Source organism: Fomitopsis serialis, assembly GCF_022376445.1.
Source record: "Fomitopsis serialis strain Sig1Antser10 chromosome Unknown B0H18scaffold_35, whole genome shotgun sequence".
Taxonomy (NCBI): domain Eukaryota; kingdom Fungi; phylum Basidiomycota; class Agaricomycetes; order Polyporales; family Fomitopsidaceae; genus Fomitopsis; species Fomitopsis serialis.
The window spans coordinates 141,922-166,043 of NW_025954995.1; the positions used below are offsets into that span (position 1 = coordinate 141,922).

The 24,122-nt window shown below is 55.5% G+C and overlaps 11 protein-coding genes across 11 annotated transcripts; 6 read left to right on the forward strand and 5 right to left on the reverse strand.

The window, feature by feature from the left end:
• Positions 1-2,075: 2,075 nt before the first annotated feature.
• Positions 2,076-5,302, forward strand: B0H18DRAFT_955046 (uncharacterized protein; the record flags this gene model as incomplete). The annotated part of the gene is given in 14 exon segments (XM_048042324.1): positions 2,076-2,125; positions 2,210-2,393; positions 2,435-2,527; positions 2,597-2,692; positions 2,822-2,886; positions 3,292-3,326; positions 3,376-3,530; positions 3,660-3,675; positions 3,794-3,840; positions 3,887-3,978; positions 4,147-4,231; positions 4,281-4,555; positions 4,758-5,125; positions 5,145-5,302. 14 exon segments carry the CDS (start codon positions 2,076-2,078, stop codon positions 5,300-5,302), a joined length of 1,719 nt encoding a protein of 572 aa, XP_047893138.1.
• Positions 5,303-7,268: 1,966 nt separating this feature from the next.
• B0H18DRAFT_1008808 (cytoplasmic protein) lies at positions 7,269-9,449 on the reverse strand (the record flags this gene model as incomplete). The annotated part of the gene is made up of 11 exons (XM_048028812.1): positions 7,269-7,454; positions 7,504-7,628; positions 7,687-7,778; positions 7,838-8,021; positions 8,069-8,166; positions 8,458-8,535; positions 8,590-8,859; positions 8,910-9,033; positions 9,086-9,122; positions 9,181-9,230; positions 9,269-9,449. Coding segments are annotated over 11 exons (1,280 nt in total), but the record flags the coding sequence as incomplete, so codon positions are not given.
• Positions 9,450-9,566: 117 nt separating this feature from the next.
• B0H18DRAFT_1008810 (uncharacterized protein) lies at positions 9,567-10,226 on the forward strand. The gene is made up of 3 exons (XM_048028813.1): positions 9,567-9,717; positions 9,772-9,837; positions 9,886-10,226. The coding sequence occupies exons 1-3, from the start codon at positions 9,635-9,637 to the stop codon at positions 10,109-10,111; spliced, it is 375 nt and encodes a 124-aa protein (XP_047893140.1). The 5' UTR covers positions 9,567-9,634; the 3' UTR covers positions 10,112-10,226.
• A 411-nt stretch (positions 10,227-10,637) lies between these two features.
• Positions 10,638-13,963, forward strand: B0H18DRAFT_1008817 (uncharacterized protein). Its single transcript, XM_048028814.1, has 9 exons — positions 10,638-10,953; positions 11,004-11,195; positions 11,243-11,272; positions 11,324-11,449; positions 11,503-11,544; positions 11,587-11,713; positions 11,771-12,719; positions 12,781-12,985; positions 13,038-13,963. Exons 1-9 carry the CDS (start codon positions 10,822-10,824, stop codon positions 13,806-13,808), a joined length of 2,574 nt encoding a protein of 857 aa, XP_047893141.1. The 5' UTR covers positions 10,638-10,821; the 3' UTR covers positions 13,809-13,963.
• Positions 13,945-15,043, reverse strand: B0H18DRAFT_1008818 (galactose-binding domain-like protein). The gene is made up of 7 exons (XM_048028815.1): positions 14,769-15,043; positions 14,679-14,707; positions 14,535-14,628; positions 14,463-14,480; positions 14,378-14,421; positions 14,212-14,323; positions 13,945-14,154 (listed from the first exon to the last, which is right to left on the reverse strand). The coding sequence occupies exons 1-7, from the start codon at positions 14,970-14,972 to the stop codon at positions 14,059-14,061; spliced, it is 597 nt and encodes a 198-aa protein (XP_047893142.1). The 5' UTR covers positions 14,973-15,043; the 3' UTR covers positions 13,945-14,058.
• Positions 15,044-15,533: 490 nt separating this feature from the next.
• On the forward strand, positions 15,534-16,511 carry B0H18DRAFT_877077 (uncharacterized protein; the record flags this gene model as incomplete). Its single annotated transcript, XM_048040528.1, has 5 exons — positions 15,534-15,670; positions 15,729-15,885; positions 15,940-16,075; positions 16,130-16,255; positions 16,306-16,511. The coding sequence occupies 5 exons, from the start codon at positions 15,534-15,536 to the stop codon at positions 16,509-16,511; spliced, it is 762 nt and encodes a 253-aa protein (XP_047893143.1).
• A 325-nt stretch (positions 16,512-16,836) lies between these two features.
• B0H18DRAFT_1085230 (cyclophilin-like domain-containing protein) lies at positions 16,837-18,177 on the reverse strand (the record flags this gene model as incomplete). The annotated part of the gene is made up of 6 exons (XM_048031887.1): positions 16,837-16,892; positions 16,947-17,570; positions 17,624-17,785; positions 17,852-17,967; positions 18,018-18,084; positions 18,123-18,177. 6 exons carry the CDS (start codon positions 18,175-18,177, stop codon positions 16,837-16,839), a joined length of 1,080 nt encoding a protein of 359 aa, XP_047893144.1.
• Positions 18,178-18,285: 108 nt separating this feature from the next.
• B0H18DRAFT_1008836 (P-loop containing nucleoside triphosphate hydrolase protein) lies at positions 18,286-19,734 on the forward strand. The gene is made up of 9 exons (XM_048028816.1): positions 18,286-18,403; positions 18,489-18,525; positions 18,578-18,621; positions 18,705-18,734; positions 18,786-18,814; positions 18,867-18,942; positions 18,997-19,035; positions 19,091-19,396; positions 19,451-19,734. Exons 1-8 carry the CDS (start codon positions 18,365-18,367, stop codon positions 19,289-19,291), a joined length of 495 nt encoding a protein of 164 aa, XP_047893145.1. The 5' UTR covers positions 18,286-18,364; the 3' UTR covers positions 19,292-19,396; positions 19,451-19,734.
• Positions 19,735-19,867: 133 nt separating this feature from the next.
• On the forward strand, positions 19,868-21,615 carry B0H18DRAFT_375710 (RNA helicase). Its single transcript, XM_048037808.1, has 5 exons — positions 19,868-19,960; positions 20,026-20,513; positions 20,568-20,967; positions 21,023-21,276; positions 21,329-21,615. Exons 1-5 carry the CDS (start codon positions 19,958-19,960, stop codon positions 21,495-21,497), a joined length of 1,314 nt encoding a protein of 437 aa, XP_047893146.1. The 5' UTR covers positions 19,868-19,957; the 3' UTR covers positions 21,498-21,615.
• Positions 21,616-22,482, reverse strand: B0H18DRAFT_375711 (uncharacterized protein). Its single transcript, XM_048037809.1, has one exon. The coding sequence runs from the start codon at positions 22,249-22,251 to the stop codon at positions 21,733-21,735; it is 519 nt and encodes a 172-aa protein (XP_047893147.1). The 5' UTR covers positions 22,252-22,482; the 3' UTR covers positions 21,616-21,732.
• Positions 22,483-22,836: 354 nt separating this feature from the next.
• B0H18DRAFT_1008846 (uncharacterized protein) lies at positions 22,837-23,959 on the reverse strand. Its single transcript, XM_048028817.1, is given in 5 exon segments — positions 22,837-23,146; positions 23,162-23,251; positions 23,300-23,380; positions 23,430-23,797; positions 23,848-23,959. 4 exon segments carry the CDS (start codon positions 23,935-23,937, stop codon positions 23,164-23,166), a joined length of 627 nt encoding a protein of 208 aa, XP_047893148.1. The 5' UTR covers positions 23,938-23,959; the 3' UTR covers positions 22,837-23,146; positions 23,162-23,163.
• Positions 23,960-24,122: the final 163 nt, after the last annotated feature.

Sequence of the window (24,122 nt, forward strand, 5' to 3'; positions counted from 1 at the left end):
CCAGGTAGCTATGCCAATATTGCTATACAGCCATTACCCAATGATATGTGCAGTTGCACAGTTGCTCTTGCCTAACTGTAGCTAAGCTGTCCTGTTTTACCATGTCTGGGATATAATGTACTGTCTCAAACACTGAACAATGATACCACCTCAAACTGGCAGACTTTTCTATTACGTAATCTGTGTAGAGCATGCTAATCAATGAATAATGATAATTATTAGAGTTCATTGTACCATTTGAGCTGGGTAGGGAGTCATATACTTCCCTACAAATTGTTACTATACTGGCCTAGACCTTCCCAATGTCAAAGTCTGTTCAGGTTAAGTTTGGTACATTCATGATCCTTGTTCCTGAATTTTAGCTCATGCTGTGGAAAAACAGTCAGTCACATGGTCAAGATACAGTATACTGGAATTCTCATCTGTATTCCTCCTCATCACTTGTCCCAACACCATTCCATAGCATGTCTCTGTCACTACAGACATATGTAACAAGTTACTAGCAACAATCTGACCCAGACATTGTTACAAATATTCAATGGAGAGCAAGAACCTGTAAATAAGAATTATATCATCAACATCACTGTTTTTTCCTGCACAATAGCAGGCAGTCTGCATAAGTCTTTCACTCCTTCAGAAGGATCAGCTGTAGTCCAGAGCTTTGGGTGAGCAAAATGACCACATATGTCATTCATTACTTCATTGATTTTCTGGAGTTTGGGATTTCTTTCTGAGCCTACACAAGGAGGTTAAGTGGCCTCAAAATGAATATCCTGCACATGTTCATGCTTTGTTCCATATGAAGGCTATGGAAATTATGAGGAGGTCTGTGAAGAAGCTATCACACAATCATGATTACTACTACATATGGCAGGTGCCCTCCCAATTGGCAATCTCACACTGGGCAATGCTTTGTGGGCCTAGTCAGCATACATGCATTATATGTGTCCTGTGTCCTGTTCTTGAAATGCTATTGTGAGACATTAAAAGTTGCTGATGCTCCTTCTCATGGATTACAGTGCTTTATGTGACCCATTTTGCATCTTTCCATAGTTATAGGCATTTGAAATTTTCTCAATTGTGCTCTCTGTCTGTATCAATGACAATTAGCATAGTATGCATTCCTACATTCATTGGCACAGGGTGCTATGTAATGCAATTGCTGGGGAAAATAGTAGACCCACTCTGTTGTGATTGTGAGCATATATCAGACATATTGGGAGCACACACATGGCTGTGTCTAGTGATATTGTTAGATGTGCATACTCTCACTTGTCAGGCTACATATGTACTGGATACCTCAATGTCATACTGTCTGAATCCTCAAACATTAAACATTGTGCTCTCATCTTGAGCATTCACTCCAAGATATCATAGAGTGGCCACAGGTAACACCCAATGTGGTACTGTTACTATTGTGTCATGAAAGTATGGCGTACCGTTTGATGCAAAAATCAATGCCCCCTACATACATTCAGAACCACCCCTACATATGTTCGGCGCCCACTACATACACTTTTGTACCACTACATACATTTCCGCTGCACCACTACATATGTTTTGGCCGTGCGCACTACATATACGTACATCGTGCCGACTGTCCTACATATTCCACAACTTCAGACCACCCCCCTACATATTTCCATTACATAATATAGTATTAGCGCGAATACGGTGTGCTTCCAAGTCCGTAAGCATTTTGGCACTTCGCTTGCTTTGTCGAGTGTGACGCGCTTGCTGCGAAAGAAAGCCCGGGCCAGCCGACCCAGGTAGTAGATGAATTGATCATTGTTGTTTTACCATATAATCTACGAGTTCTAGTGCAGAGCACAGGTACACCTGCGGGTGTCCCGAGGTGTACCCTAGTCGCCCCACTGGTACGTCTCGCCTCTCCTCTCTTTCATCCGTGCTGACACTCATCCTCCCCTGTCCAGTGCCCATTCCTTCCCGTCCATACTCCACACTCGTCGCGCCTGGTGCGCCTCCTCGATCTTGCACGTCCACCCTTTGATCGCCGTGGTCGTAGCTCCGCAGCGAGCCGGCAGTCGCGAACGCAAGTCGTGCACGCGCACGCGATGCACCTGGGCCTCGCCCGCGAACAACGCAGACAGATTCACCTGCCTGCGTACGTGCTCCCGCTTGTCTCTGCCACTCGCGCATGCTGACACTGTCCGTCCCTCACCACCGGACCCATCCTCCCCGTGGCAAGCCATCCCGTTCCCATCGCGGGTCTTCAGCTGCTGACTCGCCCAAGCTCGTCGTCCCGTCGCAACATCCGGGCATGTTTGCGATGGCTCATGACACCTGGTGTCTGGCTCGCATTGCCATCTGCGACCCACTCCTCTGCCTCCAAGTCCGTCTTCGTTAGCGAGCAAAGGGGTACATCACACCACGTAAGCCTTTCCGACTGTTGCTCACCTCTGTCTGTGTGCAGATCGGATCGCCTGTATTCCAGTGGCGGCATGTGGCATGGCATGCTCGTTCGTTCGAGGGACAGTCCGGACGCAGGGCGCGCAGCTCGCGGGGAGTGAGTAGGGCGCGATGCCCGCATTCAGTGGCCCCAGGACACAAGTAGGTACGTGTTTTGGGTGCGCAGGCAGGTAGGGAAGACGGAGAGGCGCGCACCCCAGGGTTCGTTGGATCCCGCGCATATGGCTCAACCACTTGCGTACGTGTGTGGGAGGGAGGGATGGTGCGCAGGGACGTGCGCAGAGGCGAGGTGGGCTGGCGGGAGGGCACCTGGGCAGGATTCGGCACAGGCGGAGACGGAGACAAGGGAAGGCCACCCCACGCTTGATAGGCTACGCGGCGCGCGCGTCAGGTTGATGGTCCAGATGGGAGGCTCATGAGCGAGGGAGAGGGAGGAGAGCGAGTGGGCGCGGCGAGGTGCGTCGTGAGGCGCAGTGCAGATGACTGCGGGATGGACGATGCGGGGTCAGAATGATCACTGACCTGTTTGTCCGCTCGCAGCTCCCACTTGCCCCGTGCCCGTCCGTCTATCCGTGGGCTGCTCGCCAGCTTTGCACGTTCATCGACCATGTCTGCCCGCTGGGCAGTTGCCCAGCGTGCTCGTGGTCTGCGTGTGCTGCCGCTCGTCCGCTAGTTCGTTGGCCGTGCCTACCCCTGCGTGCCCACGGTCGTGGTGCACGTCAACGTGTCCCACGCCTGCCGTTAGTGACCCTGGGCCTTTCCCGGCCCACCAAGTGCGTCTTGAGATGTGTTTGTGACGTGTTCATGGTTGACGCGGCGGTCTTGCATGTCCCACGCTTGGTGCGCTGTGTTCGCCAGTAGTGTGCCTGCGCTGTCAGAATGTGCGGGACAATGGCGTGAGTAGGTGTGGTGATGTCAACATGCGCGTGCGACAGCGGATATAAGTGGGGGAGCAAGAGAGGTGGTTTGTGGAAGCACACGTGCAGAGCTGTACAGGCGCTAACACGTGCGATGCGGGCGGGCACCGCACAGGCAGCGATGCAGAGCGGCGACGCTGGCGATTCACAAGGGCGTTGAGGGCGGTGGACACTGCCACTCTGGTAAGTGTCCTGGACACTCACAACGACCAGTGTTTGAACACTCGTACTCTCCGCGGCTGCAACAGAAATAACCACACCGCGGCTTAAATCCTACTGCGACGATTTGAACTACATGCAGTGCCTCAGCAGTCTCAGTCTGTTGCAAGTATGCGTAACATGGATATAAAGCCGTTGACCTTCCAAATGGTTCTTGATCAACGAGAACTGCACGAAGTTTTAGAGCAGAACTAAACTGGATGAACCTCTGTAACGACTCACCTCAGGTCGATGGATGGAAGACATAGCTCGTCCTGATGTCGAGGCTGCCTGGGTGCGCCCTTCGTGATGGAGCTGGATGCATCGGCCGTGCTGGGTAGCACGCCGAACACGTCGTGCGTCGTGGCGGCGCAGAGCTTGTGAGCCAGACCGTCGGACTGCTTCGGTGGCTCCCTAAGGTCACCAACGCCAGGTGCAACGAGCTCAATGCTTGTTGTACCACACATTGGTGTGGGTGGCAGACTCAGAGAAGTCAAGACGAGAGCATGAAGGGGCACAGCGATCACACTTGAAGAGGTGTTGCATGTGTCCTGGGGATCGGCTGCGTGTGCATCGGGCAACAGGCTCGACGTACGTATAGCTCGATGCAGCATGATGGAAGGGTGGGGCGGCCCGGTAGAACTGGAGAGTTCGCTGGGCATGCTGCTCTTCGAAGTGGAATCTTGGTAGATGGTGGCGTGCACGGGCGGGCGTGCTTCGCACACATTCCAATAGAAGAAGGTAGTGGTGGATGCATCGAGCAACGGGCTCGACGCATCCACCGCATGCCTGGATAAAGAAACACAAGGAGGCGGCCCAGCAGAGCTAGGAGGCTCTCCGGACGTGCTGTCTTGCAAGTCGATAGCAACAGACGCAATTGCCGTGCTGCCAGTTGAGCCCAGTACCCTATTGATGTTGGAGGAATGCACGACGAGCTCGTTGACCATCGTGCAGCGTCTGGACGTGGGCACTGAGTTTGGTGATGCCCCGACCGGGGTCGCCGTCCTAAGGTGTGCCCCGGCCATCAGAGCAGCACGGGTTCATATCGGGCTCCCTTCTGCCCAGCACCCTCCTTCGCCTGCTCATATGGTGCAGTCCTAAGGATGGGAGTTTGAAGTAGTTGCTGGGTCACCTGTGCGTCATCCTGGGCCAGTCCCCACCAAAGGGACAGGTTGTCTAGATATCTGGCTGTGATGTGTATGTTGTTCCCAGGGGCAGATGGGAGTTGCTTGAAGAAGACATTATGCAGGTGGTTGATTGGCCCACTGTGATCAGGAGTGAGGGTGGCCTGGGCTGCCCGGTTGAGCTGGGCTGCAGTGTGTGGTGGAGTAGAATGGTGAGTGGGGTTTGCTGGAGCAGCAGCTGGGGCTGCAAGAGCAGCAGGGTCAGGGGGAACAGGAGGATCAAGGGTCAGTGGGCCAGGGGGCCCATTACAGGGGGGGAGAAAGGGGGCACCAAGGACAGCCATATTGCTGGGGTCGGGAGGTGCAGCACTTATGGTGCAGGTTACATCAAGATTAAACCTGTTGAGTGCTTTGGTAGCAGCATCAAGAGCTGTGGTGACACCCACAGGCAAGCCAGTAAGCTCAATACTTCTAGGCCAGACAACCTTCAAGGACATCAGCAAAGCATCCAGAACAATGGGCAAGACACTCACTGATATCATGGAGAGAATATGTGACAGTGAATATTGCAAGCAACAAATCTTGAGGGAGTATGAGCTCAGGGGCATGTATGAAAACAATGCCCAAGCTTGAGGCATTCATGAGGTTTGGCAGATATTAACAGTGGGGGACTAGAGGCACAGTGGTGCTGTGCGCCTGGTGGAAGCCACACACCATGTGCGAGAAGTGACACCATGCTCACATGAACTTTTTACCCGCAATTGTGCCATGGTGTGATTGCAGGTAATGGCAACTGGCCGAAGGCAGCCGCAGAGTGAGATGCAGACTGCACGTTACCCGTGTTCATGCCATGACACAAACATGGGTAAGAGTACCTTGCAATCCATGATCGTGCTGTGGCGCAAACAAGGATGAGTTCCTGCTTAGATTTGTGCTTCAAGGGCAATGAATGAATCATACAGGTGAAAAATCCCATCCTCACCCTATACTTACCCTGACTATTGGTCAAAAATCCCCTATAATCGGTCTGCTCCTTTGTTCAGGTGGTGGCCTGCATGTCACAGCATTGCAAGCGATAAAACACCGCTGCAGGTGCTGCAACCCCACATCATGGATCATGTGACTGGCTAGACCCAAGTGGCCACTGTCCCTTTTCTGGTGCAACAGAGATATGTACACATACACAGTGATCTGTAACTGATGTTATCCAGGAAAATACACATTCCAGGCAAGTTGTGGGAGACCTTTTGCACAAGAAGTATCACAAAAGCTCACATTGCCCTAAATGGTGAGCAACCTTCCAAATCCAGTAATTCTCCATAAAGTGAATGTCTGGTGGTTCATAAATTGCAGATAAATCAGAAGATATTCATAGAGTACTATGGCATGTTGATGAGGTCTGTGATGTTTACAGCATGTTACCATATATGGAAGGTAAGCTATAATACCATGTACAAGCATCAAATTAGCTGTCCTTGCCCATTCTGAGCTCTATTGTGGCACCATAAAGCATTTTCATGATGTCTGACACACATGGTCATGTGCTTCATATCTAGGGTGAAACTGAGCAGTTCAAATTCTGCAAAGTCACTTGTTTTTCTTTTTGTATTTTGCATTTTCTAGCCTAACTAGCCACATCTGGGCCCCAACAAAATTACTGTAGACTCTGTGAAACAATGGCTACAAGTTGACTATATATTTGCCATATCTATTTGTGGATGCTTACTGTTGCAAAAAGTGATTGATTATATTGGAGCCCAGTGCTGCTGCTGGTGAGGTCACATGCCATGTTCACCACTTTCCATCTTGGGCTCCAAGCTAGGTGTTACAGGAGCCCCAAATCCATGGGGAATTGTCAGCCACAGCATCTGTTTGGGTGTGTTGGTGCAACTTGCACCGTCTGGGAGTCTGAAATTTGAAAACTCAGCTCATGTGAGTATAGTAAGAGCTACTTACCTTTAGTTATCTGGTGCCCAAACAGTCACATGCACTGTGGGAAAAACCTGCCACATTGGGCTCCATGCCAAGCATTACATTCTCTCCAGTCATAAGAATGATTCCTTCATACCTCAGGGATTGTAATTCACCATGCGCTACAATCCAATACAAACCAAAACTGCTATGTGCTACAGTCCAATTTGCCATGATTGTGGACTGCTATGCTATGGCTACACTACAGCTATGTAGCTGTAGGGTCTGGGGATCATTCACTCCCCTCAGATGGGGGATCCTGAATCACATGGCAATGGATTTTGGGATCATGGGACATGTTTCAGTTGTGTGAGTATTGGGAACTTGCAGGCCTCACAATCACCAACTGTTCTTGTGAATAGAAAAATATTCCCATGCCATCACTCAATGTATCAATAAGCTGTGGTGGTTTTCCCAGTATTGGGGTGTAGGTGTTGATGTGATAACAACCAAAAGATAGGCAGTGGTCCATTTGGAGCAATCTGTTGATAATATCTGGTGGCACAGTGACTTGATCTAAGAACATGTGAGTTGTTAAAGATCATACAATTTACTTACTATTATGCTTACTACCAGCCAAAACAAATCTAGAAATTTAGGCTGTCCCTACAGAGGAAGCCTTCATGACAGCATCTCTGACCAACATTCAAACCTAATGAACTGGTGTTTACTCTATGATCTCATACCTTAGATCACATTATGTACACAGCTTGCATGATCAATGGAGATGATCATACAAATTACAACTACTATTTGCTACAGCTGTACAAGTGCTACATGCCAGCCTTCCAATAAGCGATATCACCGTCGACCACTGAGTTGACGGTCAGCAAGGTACCACAGGAATGCTAAGAACAACTCACTTTCGTAAGGTTTGCCCTGTTGCCGTAGCTTACCACCAGCCTTCACAGCAGACTCGCTACCAAGCTCTTTGAGGTCATCGAAGCTCATGATCTCCCCGCAAACAAACTTGTTCTCGAAGTCGGTACTAGTGACGAGGGATTGAGTACGCAAGGAACAGCATACAAGACACGAGCAAAGCTTACTGAATGACACCTGCAGCCTGTGGTGCTTTCGTCCCGCGACGGATCGTCCATGCTCGTACTTCGTCGGGTCCGCAGGTGAAGTAACGGATCAACTGTGGATGGATGAGCGAAATCAGAGAGCAACCAGCGAACGACAAGTCTAGACACCTACGTCTAGGCTCGTGTAACCTGCGGTAGTGATCTTAGGCAACGCACTGACGGCACCTATCTTCTTCTCTTCTTCTACTCGCTCTTCATCGGACATATTGACCAGCCGTTCTTCGAGTGCTACGGAGAAGGGGATGAGCGGGTCGCCGGTATTGTTTTCGTCGATCCAAGCCTTGATCTTCGGCAGCCTGCGCTGCGTTAATCCATGCTTCGTAGTCCGAGTGATATCACTTACCACTTGTTCTTCTTGCGCACATAATCTCTCTCGCTGAGATTGACGAGGTACGTGACGGGCTTAGCCGTCAAAAGCTGGAGACCGTTCACCACATCGACCTGTGTAAGTAGATTGTCAAGGTAATGTCGACTAAAGTAGTTGCGGAATATGGGAACGAAGTGGATCAGAAGAAAATTTGTTCTCATAGGCACAATGGGGCGTTACTCCCGCCTCAATGAGCTGGGTTACATCGAGCATACTGCTCTTTGTCATCACTTCCACGGAATAGGGTTGGACGTGCGATGCCGTGTCACTAGCGTCGCTCTCGGGTAGGCTACGGCCGAATGTCCGGTGCAGCCGGGGCCGTACGATGGTCGACATACATGGGTTCACGAAAGATGCGCACTTACTTCCTTGTTTGTCCAGTCCGCCTTGCGGACATCTTTCTCATCGACGGTCAAGACCTTTTGAATCTTCTCGACCGTAGCCTTCAGCGCAACGACGCGTCAGCCCATCAACAACAGCAAGGTCTGTTCACGCACGATCTCCTCCTTCCTTGCTTTGTCTGCCAGGCTGGAGTTTCCGAGAGAGCGACCCGTCTTCTTCAAGCCGTCGAGATGCTTGTCGACCCATTCGATGTCCTTCAGTCGGAGCTCTGTCCGTATGATCTCCATGTCGCGGATGGGGTTAACCTCGCCCTCGACGTGGATGATGTTGGCGTCGTCGAAAGCACGGACGACCTGGAAGATGCCGTCGACTGCGCGGACGTGCGACAAAAAGGCGTTACCGAGACCTTCGCCGCTGGACGCGCCCTGGTCGCATGGTTTGCGGACGCTCGTCATGGGAGACGTGTGAGACGTACCGCGGTGAGGCCGGCGATGTCGAGACACGTCAGGTGTGCAGGCACTCGAGACGCGGGCTTGTACGACTCGCAAAGCCAGTCGAAGCGGGTGTCAGGCACGGGGATACGCGCCTCTTCGGGGTTGCTAAAGCCAACGGATGTGAGAGAGTTCGCAGCGGAGCAAGGGACGAACATACATGGTCGCGTAGGGGTAGTTCGCCGCGACGGCGAGGTCTGGGAGAACGCGCGGTGAGACGCGATGCGCTGTGCACGGAGGGCTACGTGTGCTGACCAGTCTTAGTCAAGACATTGAAAAAGGAGGATTTGCCGACGTTGGGAGTCCTGAGCGAGGGTCAGACGGGCATTATTCGACGTGGTACCGGAACAGACCTACGATGCCAATCTTCAGGTTGTTGCTCGGGCGGCCAAGCAGCGTCTTCTTCTCTGGTGCGGCTTTCTTGGGCGGCATCCTCTTCTTGACTGCGAGAGCGGGGGAGGAGGAGAAGGAGCGGGCGGGGGAAGAGAGGAGGGCGAGTCGGACGCCCAATCGATCCCACATCCTCCAATTTTCCGACCAAGGGCAGTAGCGCCCACCTTCCTTTTCAGTCGGGCTCGCGTCACATGACCCAGCGACCGCAGTCGAGTGGAGACCACTGCCGCTGCGAGCTCCACTGCGCTCGTCCTCCGTCTCTCACTGCCGTCCTCGCTGCCCACCACCCTGCGTTCACCCGCACGACGCACTCGACATGAGATCAGCCCTCCTCAAGGCGGTCTTTGCCACTGTCTTTGCCCTCTCTGCGTATGCCCAGACCATCACGACCACTAACGCGTAAGTTCTGCGTCCGCTGTATCTTTCCTCATCCTCTCATCCACTTTCCCGCAGGTTGGGCCTAACGGTCGTTGAATTGATCACCCTCAACCCGCTCGGCCTTGCGACGACGGAGACCCTGTGCGTACCTGCCTACCTTGCTGGACCCGTCCTCTGACCGCCCCGTAGGTCGACGCTTACTGGGGCCACAACGCGGACCACCACCACACCGCTCACGACAACGACGCCCACAGCCACAACCACGGCGGCCACACAGAACGGTGGCGCCGTCGAGGACTCTCCGACGGGCGGCGCGGCGACACAAACCGTGTATCAGTACTCGACTACCGACGCTGCAGGTCTGTCCACGTGTAGTTTGGCCCCAACGAGCATCACGATACTGACGCCTTGCTAGGTAACACGGTCGTGCAACAAGCAACGTTCATACCGACGTTCGCACCCACTACCACACGCACTCCGACCGCGTCGGGCACGGTACTGCAGTACAGCGAGTGGGCTACATCGGCTGCGACCGCCGTCAGTTCCGCAGCTCCGCTCCGAGACATGAGCTGGCTGTTCGGTGGTTTGGGTTCCTTCGTCGCAATTCTGGGTGGTGGAATGTTGTTGGTAGCATGAAGAGATTCTGTCGTAGGCTCGGTGTGCGGACACGCGGACTTGTATTCTAGTACCGTGTGCGGTTCACATGTTCTCTCTTCCCTCCATCCCGTCTGGACCATAGCACATCTATACAGGCATTTTCATCCCGTACTACGCGCTATCTAGTGAACAATGTCCTGTTATATCTTTGGCTGCGCGGGAACCAAATGCGATAATGTCGGGGCGCCTATATCATACCGTGGGACCATGAACTGCTAGCTACAGGAGCCAGCGTCATGGATTGGCGATCCTTCCGCTCTCCCTCACGCTCGTATACCACTATTAGTAGCTTCCGGTTCTGTTGGAACCCTTTGCCACTACGACACGGACGTCCTCTTCTCCCGTCAAGCTCAAGCTTGCTACCGAGATCAGCGTCGGGGCTACCGGCCTGTCCTGTCCCGACGCGTCCGGGGACACTGCCTAACCGCGTCCACACCGATTCTGTCCAGCGCATCGTAGTGACGCTCAATGGCGAACGTCGTTGCCGTGGTGTATGTGGTCGACGCGTCGCTGGCACTCGCCACGGAGTGGGGACAAATCTTCGGAGAGTACATGCTCCCCCTCCTCCAACGCCTGGCAGAGCTGCATTCAACTCCGCATGTAAGCACATTCACCTACCGATCCGCGCCATCTGTCCCTCATCTGTTCAGTTCCGCGTGGGCGTGGTGAGCTACGGGCCTGCCGAGACAAGACCAACGCCGCTCGGAAAGATCTTCTTCGGGCCACCGCAGGTCATCTTCAGGGACATGCGCGAGGATCCCGAGAAGATGGGTCTTGGACTCTCAAGCTTGGGTGACTCGGCTGGCTTGGCTGCGCTCGAAGGACTGGTTGCCGCCGTCGAGGTGCGTCGGCCGTCTGAACTCATTGCCCACCCTGACGGTCTGGTCAGTTGTTCGACGCGCTGAAAGACTCGCCAGAGGTGCGTGAGGTATCGATGAGTGGTATGTGCCCTTTCCTGACGCACTGGTAGGTCACGAGCTCGCACATCATACATGTAGCAGCAGCTCCTCCTGATGGCTCTGAACACCCTCTCTGGAATATGACTGCTGGTCTCGACGACATCTCTTGGGACACTCTCCCTCTTGAGCTCCAGAAGGTGATGAAACACGCCTCTGATACGTTCACCGCTGATTGTGCAACGCGAAACAGAGGAAGATACATTACAGCAACATCCTGTTGAGGCAGCTGCCCGTTTCAAGGAGCTGCACATTTCGGTAAGGCCAAGGGCTACAGCTCGTTACTTCGAACTTCACGCCTATCTCACGACAGGCAGCAGCAGGTCCGTCACAGCAGCCTTGGTTTGCCGTCCGACCGCATCACGTCCTGCACCTGACTGGCTTTCCAACCGCTCTGCAGAAAGGTAGATAGCTTGCCTGTAATACCAGTTCCCGCCAGGTCCTTATGCTTAATGCAACAGGTGCGAAACGCTCTGCCGACGGTGCGAACGTGGCGGGACGAGCCGCAGAGCTCAAGCGGACCAAGGTCGAATCCCATCCGTCACCCCCACAGCCCCCACAGCCGCCACCAATGGACAACGTTGCTCCCGCATCCCCACCGCAGCCAGTCCAGACCACTCCTGTCAATGTTGCTGCTCCTGCTCCTGCACCGCCATCTGCGCAGCATCGGCCCGCACCGCAGCCGCCTCGTCCCCCACATGCTGACATTCGCATGATCAATCCCCAAGTGCTCCACCATATGAGTGTGCTCGTAGCAAAGAAGAAGCAGGAAGTGAGTGAACACAAGCAAATGGGCCGTGCGAAGGAGGCGGCAGAGGGCGAGAGAGATGTGCAGAGGCTGTTGGTGGCCTTCAAACAGACTCAGATCCAGCAGATGAAGAACCAAGCGTTGTTGGCTCAATCGCAATCGCAGCCTGCGGCTCTGGGCAACACTGGCGCCCCGCAACCTGGATCGGCGACCGACTCGATGCTGACAGGTACAGCTGGTATGCCAGGATCAACCTCTATGCCGACGATGAACAATGCTGCATCGACGTCGAGCAGTGCCATGCATGCTGACCCCCTACCCGTCCCCGACGACCATATCGGAGAGCTAGGCCATCAGCCATCGTCCAACTCTGAGCCCATGTCATCGTCGCAGAACCCTGCGCCATTCACGGCCCACATGCCCCTACAGCCGCCAAGACAGAGTGATCCCAACCCGCCGCCGATGGTGAACGGTCCGCCACACGATGTGTCTCAAATATCGCCAGCAATGGCCAAGGGTCAAGTCCCGCAGCCGTCCGGACCGTCTCAGGGTGGAGGAGCCCCTAGCCTCCTACGCATATGGGAAGGGCCTGCCGCTTGGGTTGATTCCAAGAGTGGGCGAATGATGCAAGCGCATATGTTCGTCAACGCTTCAGACATGTTGTAAGCATCAGCTGCCAATCGGCCCCATGTAATTCGCATTTACGAAGTTGATTCCCTTCAGACGAGCGTTCCCCTGGCCAGCCACCTTGACATTGGAGCCGTCAACCGAGTTCAGGGTATCAATGCCCAAGTTGCAGGAGTGGCTGAAAGCACACGTATCCGAATATACGATGTTGTTTGCGGCACCGAACAACACCACGAACGACCCGAAACAAAATGAAGAGCAGTGCATGGTCATCTGGCGATCCGTCTATCTTTCGCATCGTGTACGTCCATTCATCGTGTGTGCGTTTTCGCCTTGCTCATCCGCGTAAGTAGTATGCGATAGCTAGCTTGGCTGACCCCTCCGGCGCTCATCCGGCGAAACGACTGCTGCTGTTCCCTGTTCGCCCCGGGCAGTATGCCGGCGCATTCTTCCATGGGCCGAGAGGTATTCCGGAACTCCCGCCGTCAATCGTGGGAGGGATGCGTGTATCACTCGTTCCGCCGTCCATAGCGCAACTGCTACTCAATTTGCAACCGAAGGAGGCGGCCGAGCTGGAGGCGACGGCTGCTCACGAAAAGCAGGCGAAGATCACCGAGCTTGTGCGACAGTATAGCCAGAGGGCGCAGGAACAGCAGCGTGCGCAGCTGTTACAGCAGGCGCCGCAAAATCGGCAGGCTCCTCCACAGCCGCAATTCCAGACGCAGGACAACACGCAGGGGGACCCGACGATGGCGACAATGGGACCTTCCATGATGACGCAACAGCAGCCTCCTATCCAACAGCGTCAGCCTATCGCGCCGAACAATCTCAACACGTTGATTCCGATGAACCCGTTCATGGGTGGCGCGCCGCCTACTTTGGATCAGATGCTGAGACTTGGTGGAGGTAGACCTCAAGCGCAGAGGCAGATGCCCAACAGGATGCCCAGCGCGACTCCTGGTTCCATGGACGGGCAAGGGATGCATCAGCGCGTACCAAGCGGCGGCGGAGGCGGCACGGGGAACGTGAACCTCAGTCACGAAATGATGCAGTCCTTCATGCAACGACGGCAGGACGGGTCGGGGGGCATGGGCGGAGCCATGGGTGGTGGGATGGGTCTGTGAGCGCGGTCATCTTCGATACGTCTGTTGCCGCCCAACATAGTCTACTGGCTTGATTTCTTGTTTGGTTGTATGATCATGTAGCTCTGTTCCGCTTGTATCACTAGCTAATTATTACCTGAACGTTCTGAAATCGCTTTGGTGCAGACCGACGACAGATGACGGGAGATTTCCATGATTGAAGTTTGACGTCTCAGAGTAATGTACAAGAATGGCTACAGCAGTTCTTTGTGTTCGACCGGGATGCCTACAATCACCCTTGCATGCTCGGCAACGCCTCTGTGATCTTTGGATGGTCCGCAATGTTCGGACGTGACTCGTAAACGGTGATGATCGGCTGGCCTTTGCGCTAGAGCGCATTTCACTTCAGAGTGCGTTGAATCGTCGACGAAGTCGTCTAGCTTACCTCGCCGCTGAATGAGCCGAGGAAGCCAACGTAGTAAAGCCGTGTTGTGTCGGCACCTTGAGACTCGGGGAAAAACAAGGTGACGGAAGTGACATTGGAGAATTTAGCTGGCCTTGTACCCGGCCGCCGTGAGTCAACGCGAATGCGATCATTAGAGCGGACACACATGACGTGATATTCGCCTACGTCTCTCCCTTGTGCGACATCGAACTCTTGTACTGCTTTCATGTCGCGATGGTGGAGAAGTCGACGTGGTCGAGGTTCGTGAACTTGACAGGCAAAGAATAGGTGCGCCTTCATTCACGTTAGGAGGCCTGACTTACGATGGACAGCTTGGCGGGGGTCTGATCAATAGGGCCTGCTTTGATGAGGACTGCACGCAGCTTGACCGCTCCAGCAAAGGGGATGCGGATGATCCTAGGAGGCATTAAACTTGACATATGGGAAGACAGAGAACGGAGGCTCACATTTGGTCGTCCGCGTCGGACTCGAGGTACTTGGAGACAAGCGGTCTGCGCCGCTGACACCTCAGGGTCATCAAGAGCGCAGAGACGTACCTTGTCCTCATCCAGCCGCTGGTCCCATGGCTTGATGACCTCGGGGCCCTTTGCAGGAGCCTGCACGTTGAGCGCGATGACATTGTCGCGGTCAATGCGAGAGTAGAGGTTGTCCCGGGGCCCTACGCCTTCCGGGAGGTCGTGCTGGTGGTCGTGATGGTGGGAGTCGTCGTTGCAGCCGCCGTGGTCGTGATCATGAGGCATGGTGAAAGTAAGTATGCAGGAGTTCTTCGAAGCGATGTTGGAGGAGCGCACGGTGGAGCCACAGCGGACAAACAAGGACCAACAACGCGCTCGTCCTCAAATTGCGCTCTGTGCACAAGTTGTTCGTCGACTCTCGCAGACTTTTTGGTGAGTGCGCTCTTCTGTTCTGTGCGTGTACATGATGTGTACTTTCGTAATTTGCGTTCGAATGTCTCCGTCTCACACCAAAGGGGCCGCTCGCCGGCGTGCCCTGGGACGGAGGCCATGAGACAACTTTCGATCATTCTGACTGTGTCTGCCACTCCGTCTCCTGCTTTGTGCTGACTCAGTACCTCTTTGCAGACTGTCGCCATAGGTCCTTGGATTGTGTCTGTAGCGTTGTCTAGTGTATCTGTCTGTACCGGTGAATTCGAGATTGTTCCCGTCAACGTCCTTAGCTAAGCGTGCGATCCAGTGAGCGCTGATCCCCACCCATTCTACACCTTCGCCGTCTCGAGACACCGTCCCAACACCGTCCTCTCAAAGACTGTCCCACCGATACATCCTATAATCGCTTCTGCCATGGCGGACACATCCAGCGTACCAGCAGCCCCGGCGTCGTCGCACACGGCAGCCACAAGTACGAGCACGCAGGACGGCAGTGAGCTGCCTGCCTTTCGGTATTTCCGCCCTCCACAAGGAGGATCAGAGCGCAGTATGTAGGTCTGCTCGTCCGATCGCGTCCACGCCGCTCATCATTGGCCCCTTCGTCCGTAGAAGATCTCCCCGACTCGTATTTCAGCCTAGTACCGCAGACCTGAAGGCTGCCCAGGCGTCGCTGTCGCGGCGAACTCACGCGCTGGTCAATGCTCCGCTGAAGACCCAGGCGGTACGAGATGCCGAAGAGAAGACGAAACGTGCGAGATGGCCTACTGTACGTGCGCGCATCCACCAGACGGCTTGTGTGACCCTCTGAGCGCGATCGCAGACCACTATCCGAATCAAGTTCAGTGACCGCAGTCAGCTCGAGAAAACGTTCCCATCGACGGACAAGATCAAGGCCGTGTATGCCTTTGTCCGGAACTCATTGCGCGAGGACGTGAAGCCGATCAAGTTCGTGCTCTGTATGTGCCGCCTTCCTAGCTGCACTTGCACCACTGATCTCGCCCGCTCAAAAGACCAAACACCACCAAAACGCGAGTTCAAAGTGTCCGATCCAGCGGTGCGCGACCTCACCCTGGCCGGGCTGCAACTGGCGCCCTCCTCCGTCCTTCTCCTCAGCTTCTTTGACGAGAGTCTCAACCGTACGTCTCCATCGCAATTTCATCGCACGGGGTCTTCATCACACCGACAGACACGGACGCGCCGGCGCCGCTCGATCCGTCCATCCTCGCGGCGGCCGAGGACCTCCCCAAGCCGCCCAACTTCGACGCCGACGAGAAGGCAAGCTCGGCGTCCACGGCGCCCGCAGGGCGGACGTTGTCCGGCCAGCCTGCGCCGGAAGCGCCGCCGGCGGAGAAGAAGATGCCCAAGTGGTTCAAGATGGGGACGAGTACGTGATATACGGCCTTGGCGCGTCAAGTACTGATAAATGGCGTCCGCTTGCAGAGAAGTAGGGGAAGCGGTGGGGTGATCACGAAGATTCGATTGGACGTCGAAGATTTGCATATATGTTGTACAGTACACGGGATATCAGGATGCCAGCATTGACAAAGAATTACGGCATGGAGTCGTTCTATATGTGCACTAGTGTACAATGAGTCGATGAGAATGGCCAAGCAGCGGCGACGGCAGCAGTGCAGTGGTAGACTTGACGAGGCTGCAGAGCGTGTTGCAGCAGAAATTACCAAAAATTGACAGCAAAATCCCGACTGAAAGAAGTCCCTCAGAGATCACGACTACCTCTGAGCTCCGGGTCGACGTATTTCATCCGTCCACGTCCTGATGTTGTGAACATTCGTCAGTGCTTCGTCGACAACTGCAGAGAGCACGCACCTTTAAACCGCACACCATTGCCCGACTCGCTCGCCTCCCGCTCCTCCATGCGCCGCTGCAGCCTCTCCAGCTCTTGCCGTTTCGCTTCCTCGAATCTCTCTCGCTCCTCGCGCTCAAGCCGCGCGTCGTACTGCTCCTCCGTCTCTTCCCCAGGCGGCACCGGCGCGGACGGCGACGGTTCCCGCTCCTTCTCTTTCTTGTGCTTCGACTTATCCTTGCCTTTGGATTTGTGCTTGTGCTTTGACTTTTTGCGGTGTCGCTTCTCGCGGTCGTGGCCGGTGTCGTCATCGGAGGCGGCGGCGGAGTCGTGATCGAGGTCAGAGCCGTCCGAGCGGCGGTGCCTACGCTTCTGAGGATGCCGCCGCTCGTCTTCACTCTGGCTGCCTGACAAGGGTGAGGCAGCTTTTGCTGGGGCGTGATGTTCGGGACATGTAGTAGAAAGGAAAGAGAATGCGGACGCACGTTCGGGCTCCTGTGACTGGGCCTTGCTCTTGAGCACGAGCTCGCCACAGTTTTCGATGGTGACGGGAACGGTCGGGCGGTCCTTCGCGTCTGTGGGGACGTCCGCGACCTGTTGGATGACGTCGTAGCCGCGAATGACGCGTCCGAACACGACGTGTTTGCCTGGGGGACGCGTCGGCACGCTGGGTGAAACGCGAGGAGACGAGAGCACGCACCGTTCAAGTGAGGGCACTCGCGCAGGGTGACGAAGAACTGGGAGCCGTTGGTGTTGGGGCCCTTGTTGGCCATGCAGAGGAGGCCTTCGGCGTCGAGGGGGTGCGTGAGGTCCTCGTCGGGGAATGTGCCGCCGTAGATGGACTCGCCGCCGTTCCATTGCGCTTGTAAAGTCTGCGTAAAGAGCGCGGGTGAGCAGAGTGCGATGGAAGGTGCGGTCGGCTACGGACCCCCGCCTTGGACCATGAAGCCCTGGATGGAACGGTGAATGATGCTATTTTTGTAGTAGAGCGGGCGGTCGGAGACGGGGGAGAGGCCCTTTTCGCCGGTGCATAGTGCGCGGAAGCTGGGCGACACGATGAGCACGTAGTGGCGCGTCAGAGCGCAAGGACGTACTTTTCTGCGGTCTTGGGGGCTGCGTCGGTGAAGAGCTCGAAGATGATCCTGGAAGGGTATATCAGGGCTGGGTGAGGATCTGATGGACGAGGGGAGGCTGCTGACCTGCCGGCGGGGGCGCGTCGACGGCGAGATCGAAGAACACGCGTGGGCGCACCATGGCGTGCGGGAGCGGCGTGGCGAGCTAGCGGCTGGGGGCAGGGGAAGGCTAGGCAGGAGGAGGCAGGGGAGGGAGTGATGGTGGGAGGCAGTCCCGCTCGCGCCTTCTCGCCTCCTTCCCCACCCGCATGCCGTAACCGCTAAAAACGACCTGCTCCTCCTCGTCCGACACGTCGCGCACACACACCATGCGCAAATTCAACGCGGTCGTCCTCGGCGGTGCGCCCGTCTCTCCCTCCCCGCTCGTCGCTGACACGCGCTGTCCGCAGCTGGAGGGGTCGGCAATCTGCCCTCACCATCCGCTTTGGCAAGAATGTCTTCATCGAACAATACAACCCCACCATCGAAGGCATGTCCCTCCAAATATTGTCCTCCTTCGTGCTCGCTGACTCGTGCCGCAGAGGAGTACCGCTGCGAGCTCATCGTCGACGGTCACAAATGCGTCGTATGTCCCTTCACGTGTTATCCACCCCTCGACGCGCTCATCCTCCTCCAGGTTGAGATCCTCGACACGCCGGCACAGAACAGTTCACCGCACTCAACGAAAAGTACCTCAAGGTTCGTTCCTTTCTCCTCGCACGCGTCACCATCATCACCGCGTCTCTCCAGAACGCCCGCGGCTTCCTCCTCGTATTCAGGTCTGTATCCTGCCTCCTTTGTCCTCACCCTCACCCATGATCGCCGTTGCAGCCTCACGCAAGAGTCTAGCCTCCGTGACATCGAAAACCTCAGACAACAGATCTACTTGGCCAAGGGTTCCGACAAGGTGCGCTCCGTCGTGCTTACCGCCCATCTCTCGCTAACCGTGCATTGTGCACAGGACATTCCCATTGTTGTCGTCGGCACCAAGCTCGATCTAGTACGCCCAACACGTTTTTCCGGCTTCTCTCCGCCGCAGCTGAGACTCATCACAGAGCAACGAGCGCGAAGTCTCACGCGCAACCATCCACGAGCTCGCCGAGTCATGGAAGCTCCCGTTCTATGAAACGTCCGCCAAACGCAACTGGCACGTCACAGACGTCTTCGAAGACCTCGTCCGCCAGATGCGCAAGCACTCCCCGGACAGGAACCCAGTCCGCAGCAAGCTCAAGAAGGACCCGTGTATTGTTATGTGAGATCGGATCGTCGCCGCTCTCTCTCACCGTCGTTCCGTCCCCGTCGTTCTCGGATGCATCCCATTCCTTTGGTCTCCCGTCGCAGCCATGCTAACCACCCACCCGGTACGCCTCGTCTCTCTCGCATCTCCCGATGCCTATGCTTGACTCACCGTGCAGATGTAGTTTTTATCGCGCTATAGAACCCACGTATACCCCTGTTGCATACATAACGCTATCGTCACCCCCGCTTTCTCCGCATCATCACACTCGCATTCCCCGTCTCGCACTATGCTTTCTATACATATCTGTATGTGCTTTGTCTTCGGTGTATGAATTACGGCTCGCTTTGCACTTGCGGTGGATACGTCTGACTGCACGGCTGGACCCACTCCTGCCACACAACCTAGCGCGTTCTACTACATATTTATTGGAGAGTTGTGACACGCAGCTATTGTACATGCGCGGGTGAGCCCCTTCTGAGATGAGAGTGCGCGGTACGTAGGCGCCGGTTACCGGGGTCTCGGATACCGGGTGCACGGGGTCTGGGCCATATATAAGCACGGTGCGGTGCGTGTTTCCGGCTCATCCTTCCTCTCTTGTCCCTCTCCCCCAGAGCATCACCCGGCTCCCTATCGCACCTCGTTGCGCCTTTATTCTCTTCCCTTTACTTCACCAAATCTCAAAATGGTATGCTTCCTTGCGATCATTACCTTTCGTGCGACGAAATTTGACTGACAATTTTTTTTCTTCAGTCTTACGGCGGCTACGGCGGCGGCGGCGGCGGCGGTGGCTACGGCGGTGGTGGCGGTGGAGGATACTCTGGTGGAGGCGGCTGGGGCGGAGGCGGAGGCGGCGGAGACGACCGCATGGGTCACCTCGGCAACGGGCTGCGCTCTGTCGACTGGAGCGCACACAAGCTCTCGACCTTTGAGAAAAACTTCTACGTCGAAGACAAGCGCGTGACCGCACGGAGCGACCGCGAGATCGAAGAGTTCCGGAAGGTCAAGGAGATGAAGGTGCAGGGGCGCGCCGTCCCGAGGCCCGTCTCCAACTTCGACGAAGTCGGCTTCCCCGAGTACATCATGTCGACCATCCGCGCGCAGGGCTTCACTGCGCCCACTCCCATTCAGTGCCAGGCGTGGCCCATGGCGCTCACCGGTAGGGACGTCGTCGCTATCTCCCAGACTGGCAGTGGCAAGACCATTTCCTTTGCACTTCCTGCCATGTTGCACATCAATGCGTAAGTCGACCCTGATCTAAGCTTGGGAGGAGCGCGTGCTCATGGAAACTCTAGGCAACCGCTTTTGGCACCTGGCGATGGTCCCATCGCGTTGATTCTTGCACCGACCCGTGAGCTCGCAGTGCAGATTCAACAAGAATGTGGCAAGTTCGGCTCCAACTCTAAAATCCGCAACACTGCGATCTACGGCGGTGCGCCCAAGGGCCCGCAAATCCGCGACCTGCAGCGCGGTGTCGAGATCGTGATCGCGACGCCCGGTCGCCTGATTGACATGCTTGAGTCTCAGAAGACGAACCTCCGGCGTATCACCTACCTCGTCATGGATGAGGCCGACCGCATGCTTGACATGGGTTTCGAACCTCAGATCAGGAAGATCGTTGCCCAGATTCGCCCGGACAGACAGACGCTGATGTTTTCTGCTACCTGGCCAAAGGATGTCCAGAAGCTGGCAAACGTGTGTTTTTTGTCGTATTGGTGCCTTTGTCCTGGTTGCTCATCTGTCTCGCTAGGACTTCTTGAAAGACTTCATTCAGGTCAACATTGGCTCCACGGAGCTCACTGCCAACCACAACATCCAGCAGATCGTTGAGGTCTGCAGCGATTTTGAGAAGCGATCGAAGCTCATCAAGCACCTCGACCAAATCAGTCAGGAGAACGCGAAAGTACTCATCTTCGTCGGCACAAAGCGAGTGGCGGACGACATCACCAAGTATCTCCGTCAAGATGGATGGCCAGCGTTGGCCATCCACGGTGACAAGGAACAGTAAGTCATCCTTTTCGCTGTCGTCACCTTGATCCTCAACGATTCTCTGCAGACGTGAGCGTGACTGGGTATTGGGCGAGTTCAAGGCAGGCCGCTCGCCTATCCTCATTGCGACTGACGTTGCGTCGCGTGGTCTCGGTATGTTTTCATTTGAGTGGCAAGCGCTACGACATCTTTGCAGCATGACTTCGGATGCACGGCGGAGTGGCCGTCGTGCTTGAACGCTGAACTGCGGGTGGCAGTGACGGCGTACTCAGGTCATTCGTTGGCGGAGCAAGACAGGCCAAGATGTTCAACACGCGCACCCAGAACCGGCGAACTTCCTGATCGTTGCCAGATTCCCTCTGACCTACCCACCGGACCTTGACTACGCTGCTTCCTCTGGGTTGCGTGACGTACATGGTCTGACCTGACACGAACAGTGAACACTGCTCTTCGTATGGTAAATGGTAGTGGTTATGGACTCGAGCAGCGGAATCTAAGGACCAAAGTTCGCTCGCCTTCAACACTGGGGTTAGCGCGTACAAGACTTGCCTGTCGATAGCTCGGACGTTGAGACCTCAGCTGCAGCCGCGGTTGAGGAGACCTGGGACCAGTCTGCGGATGTTGCTGTCGAGCGCTTGTGCTCTGCGTTCGTGCCGTGTTGTGTTTTCTGACCATGTCTGTGTCTTCTTTCATGTCCCGTCCATCGCTCCCTGTTCGACCGTGCGTCCCTTTCACGGTTTGTGTCTCTTCGGGTCTGCTGGCTTTGTTGCACGTGCAGACGTGAAGGACGTCGGCTATGTCTTGGTACGTGTCGCTCTCTGCTTTGCCTGGTTTCCGCTGATCGTAGTCCTTATCAGAACTATGATTTTCCCAACAACTGCGAAGACTACATCCACCGTATCGGTCGTACTGGGGTATGTAGGAGAGATTTGTGGGTCTTGCGCGCGCGTACTGACTGGACCTTGTAGCGTGCTGGTATGAAGGGAACATCGTACACGTACTTCACCACGGACAACGCCAAGTGCGCTCGTGAACTGATTGGTATCCTCCGTGAGGCGAAGGCAAACGTGCCGCCTCAACTCGAGGAGATGTCGATGTTTGGCGGCGGCGGTGGAGGTCGCAGTAAGTGTATATTGATATGTGTTGTTGGTCAATGTCGCTCATACGCGTTTTAGGCCGTTTCGGCGGAGGTGGTGGAGGTCGCGGCCGTGGCGGTGGAGGCGGAGGCGGCCGGTTCGGAGGTGGAGGTGGAGGTGGCGGCGGGGGCGGCTACGGCGGCCACGACAACGGCTACGGCAGCAGGAACGACCGCTGGTAAACGTCGCTCGCACTCTCGATGACCATCTCTGAGCTGCTCCGCGTCACTCGCCTGCTGGCCTCTCGCCATCCTTCCCATCTTCCTAGGGGACTTGAACGATAGATTCTACCACACCGCACCGTCGGTCATAATGCTCTCATCGCTGTTAGACTGTTCTGCGTCAAGGTCACCGAGCTGTAGATGCACGTCCTTCTCCACAACGGTCGTCATGTTTCTTAGATAGTGTATGCTTGTCCTGTATTGTTGAGATCATGCGTGTGCAATGATGCCATGGCTGCTCTGGCCAGTTGCTCTGTACATGTCGGTGTGCTGTCTGGCAAGGAAATGTCGATACTCCATAGTTCACGGGACTGAGTAATGCACTGGTAGGCGTGTGCGATGTATCATATTCGTCGTCTTTCGAGCTACTCCAATAATCTTCTACTTTTGACACGTAGCTACTTAGAAGGCGCATGGGCGGATGCCTATGCGTATGAGAGCGGTAACTTCAAAGCATAAACGCTCGACGTGAGGATGCCGTTCATGTCGATTCGTCGAGTAGCTGTGGGACAGACGCGGACGGGTTGCCATCAAGGACAGGCAGCTCAGGTCGTGGCTTCGGGCTTCTTCAGCTTTTTTTTGAGACGAGTCCTGGCCGACTTGGACAGTGCACGGATCTCCGGCTGCTGGTATCTAGAGACAAGCGTCAATACGAGTAGCCGACGAGCAAGAGCCACTCACGTCGCGCCTCCCTCGACCAAGTCCGGCAGCTGTTTGCGACAGAGCGTGACCTTCATGTAGGCGACTTTGTGTTGTCTGAGACTGCTCTGATAGTGAGTGACGGCAGAGCGGGCGGGAGCAAGCGACCCACTGCCGCTTCCCGGACAAGGCTTGAGTGATGGCCTGTTGCCTCTCCTCTTCGGGGCTGAGAGAAGCTTCAGGCTCGTCTTGCTCGAGCTCGCCGACGTGATTGTATTGGTGGAGGCCAGAGAGCTTCCCCGCTTGTGACAGTGCGGGATCGAGGGTCTTGAGGTACTCCCGCTTGACGATCTCCACTACGCTGACGAGGCGCGGGATGGTTGACATTGAGGTGTGGTTGCGAGGTTTCTTGCTGGCCACGGCCCCCGATCCGCTGGGCTGGGCTTCTGCAGGGGCTATGGACACGTCGTCTTGAGCATGGTGGACCTGCTTGCCTTTCGCAGGCAGCGTGTGGAAGACCAAGGGTTGGTCTGGGTTTTCCTGTACGGCTGCACGTTAACTCCGTCGCAGGCAGAGAAACGGATGCGCACCTGGAGAAAACGCAAGGCGAACTGGACCCATGCATTGATCTTTCCGTGGTTTGTGATGCGTAGTTGATGTGCGGCGAGAGAGTCGGACATTGTGGTGGCGGACGGATGAACGCGATCGAGATGGGCAGGGAGATCCCGTGATGGGAGCGCCGGATATGGCAGGGCGCGTGGGGCGCTGTGTCCGAGTCGCGCTCACGTTCTCCAGCCAGTCCTCTCCCCGCCCACCACCCATCCCGCCGCCGTCCCCGCCCCCGCCCGCCCTCACCGCGCCCCAG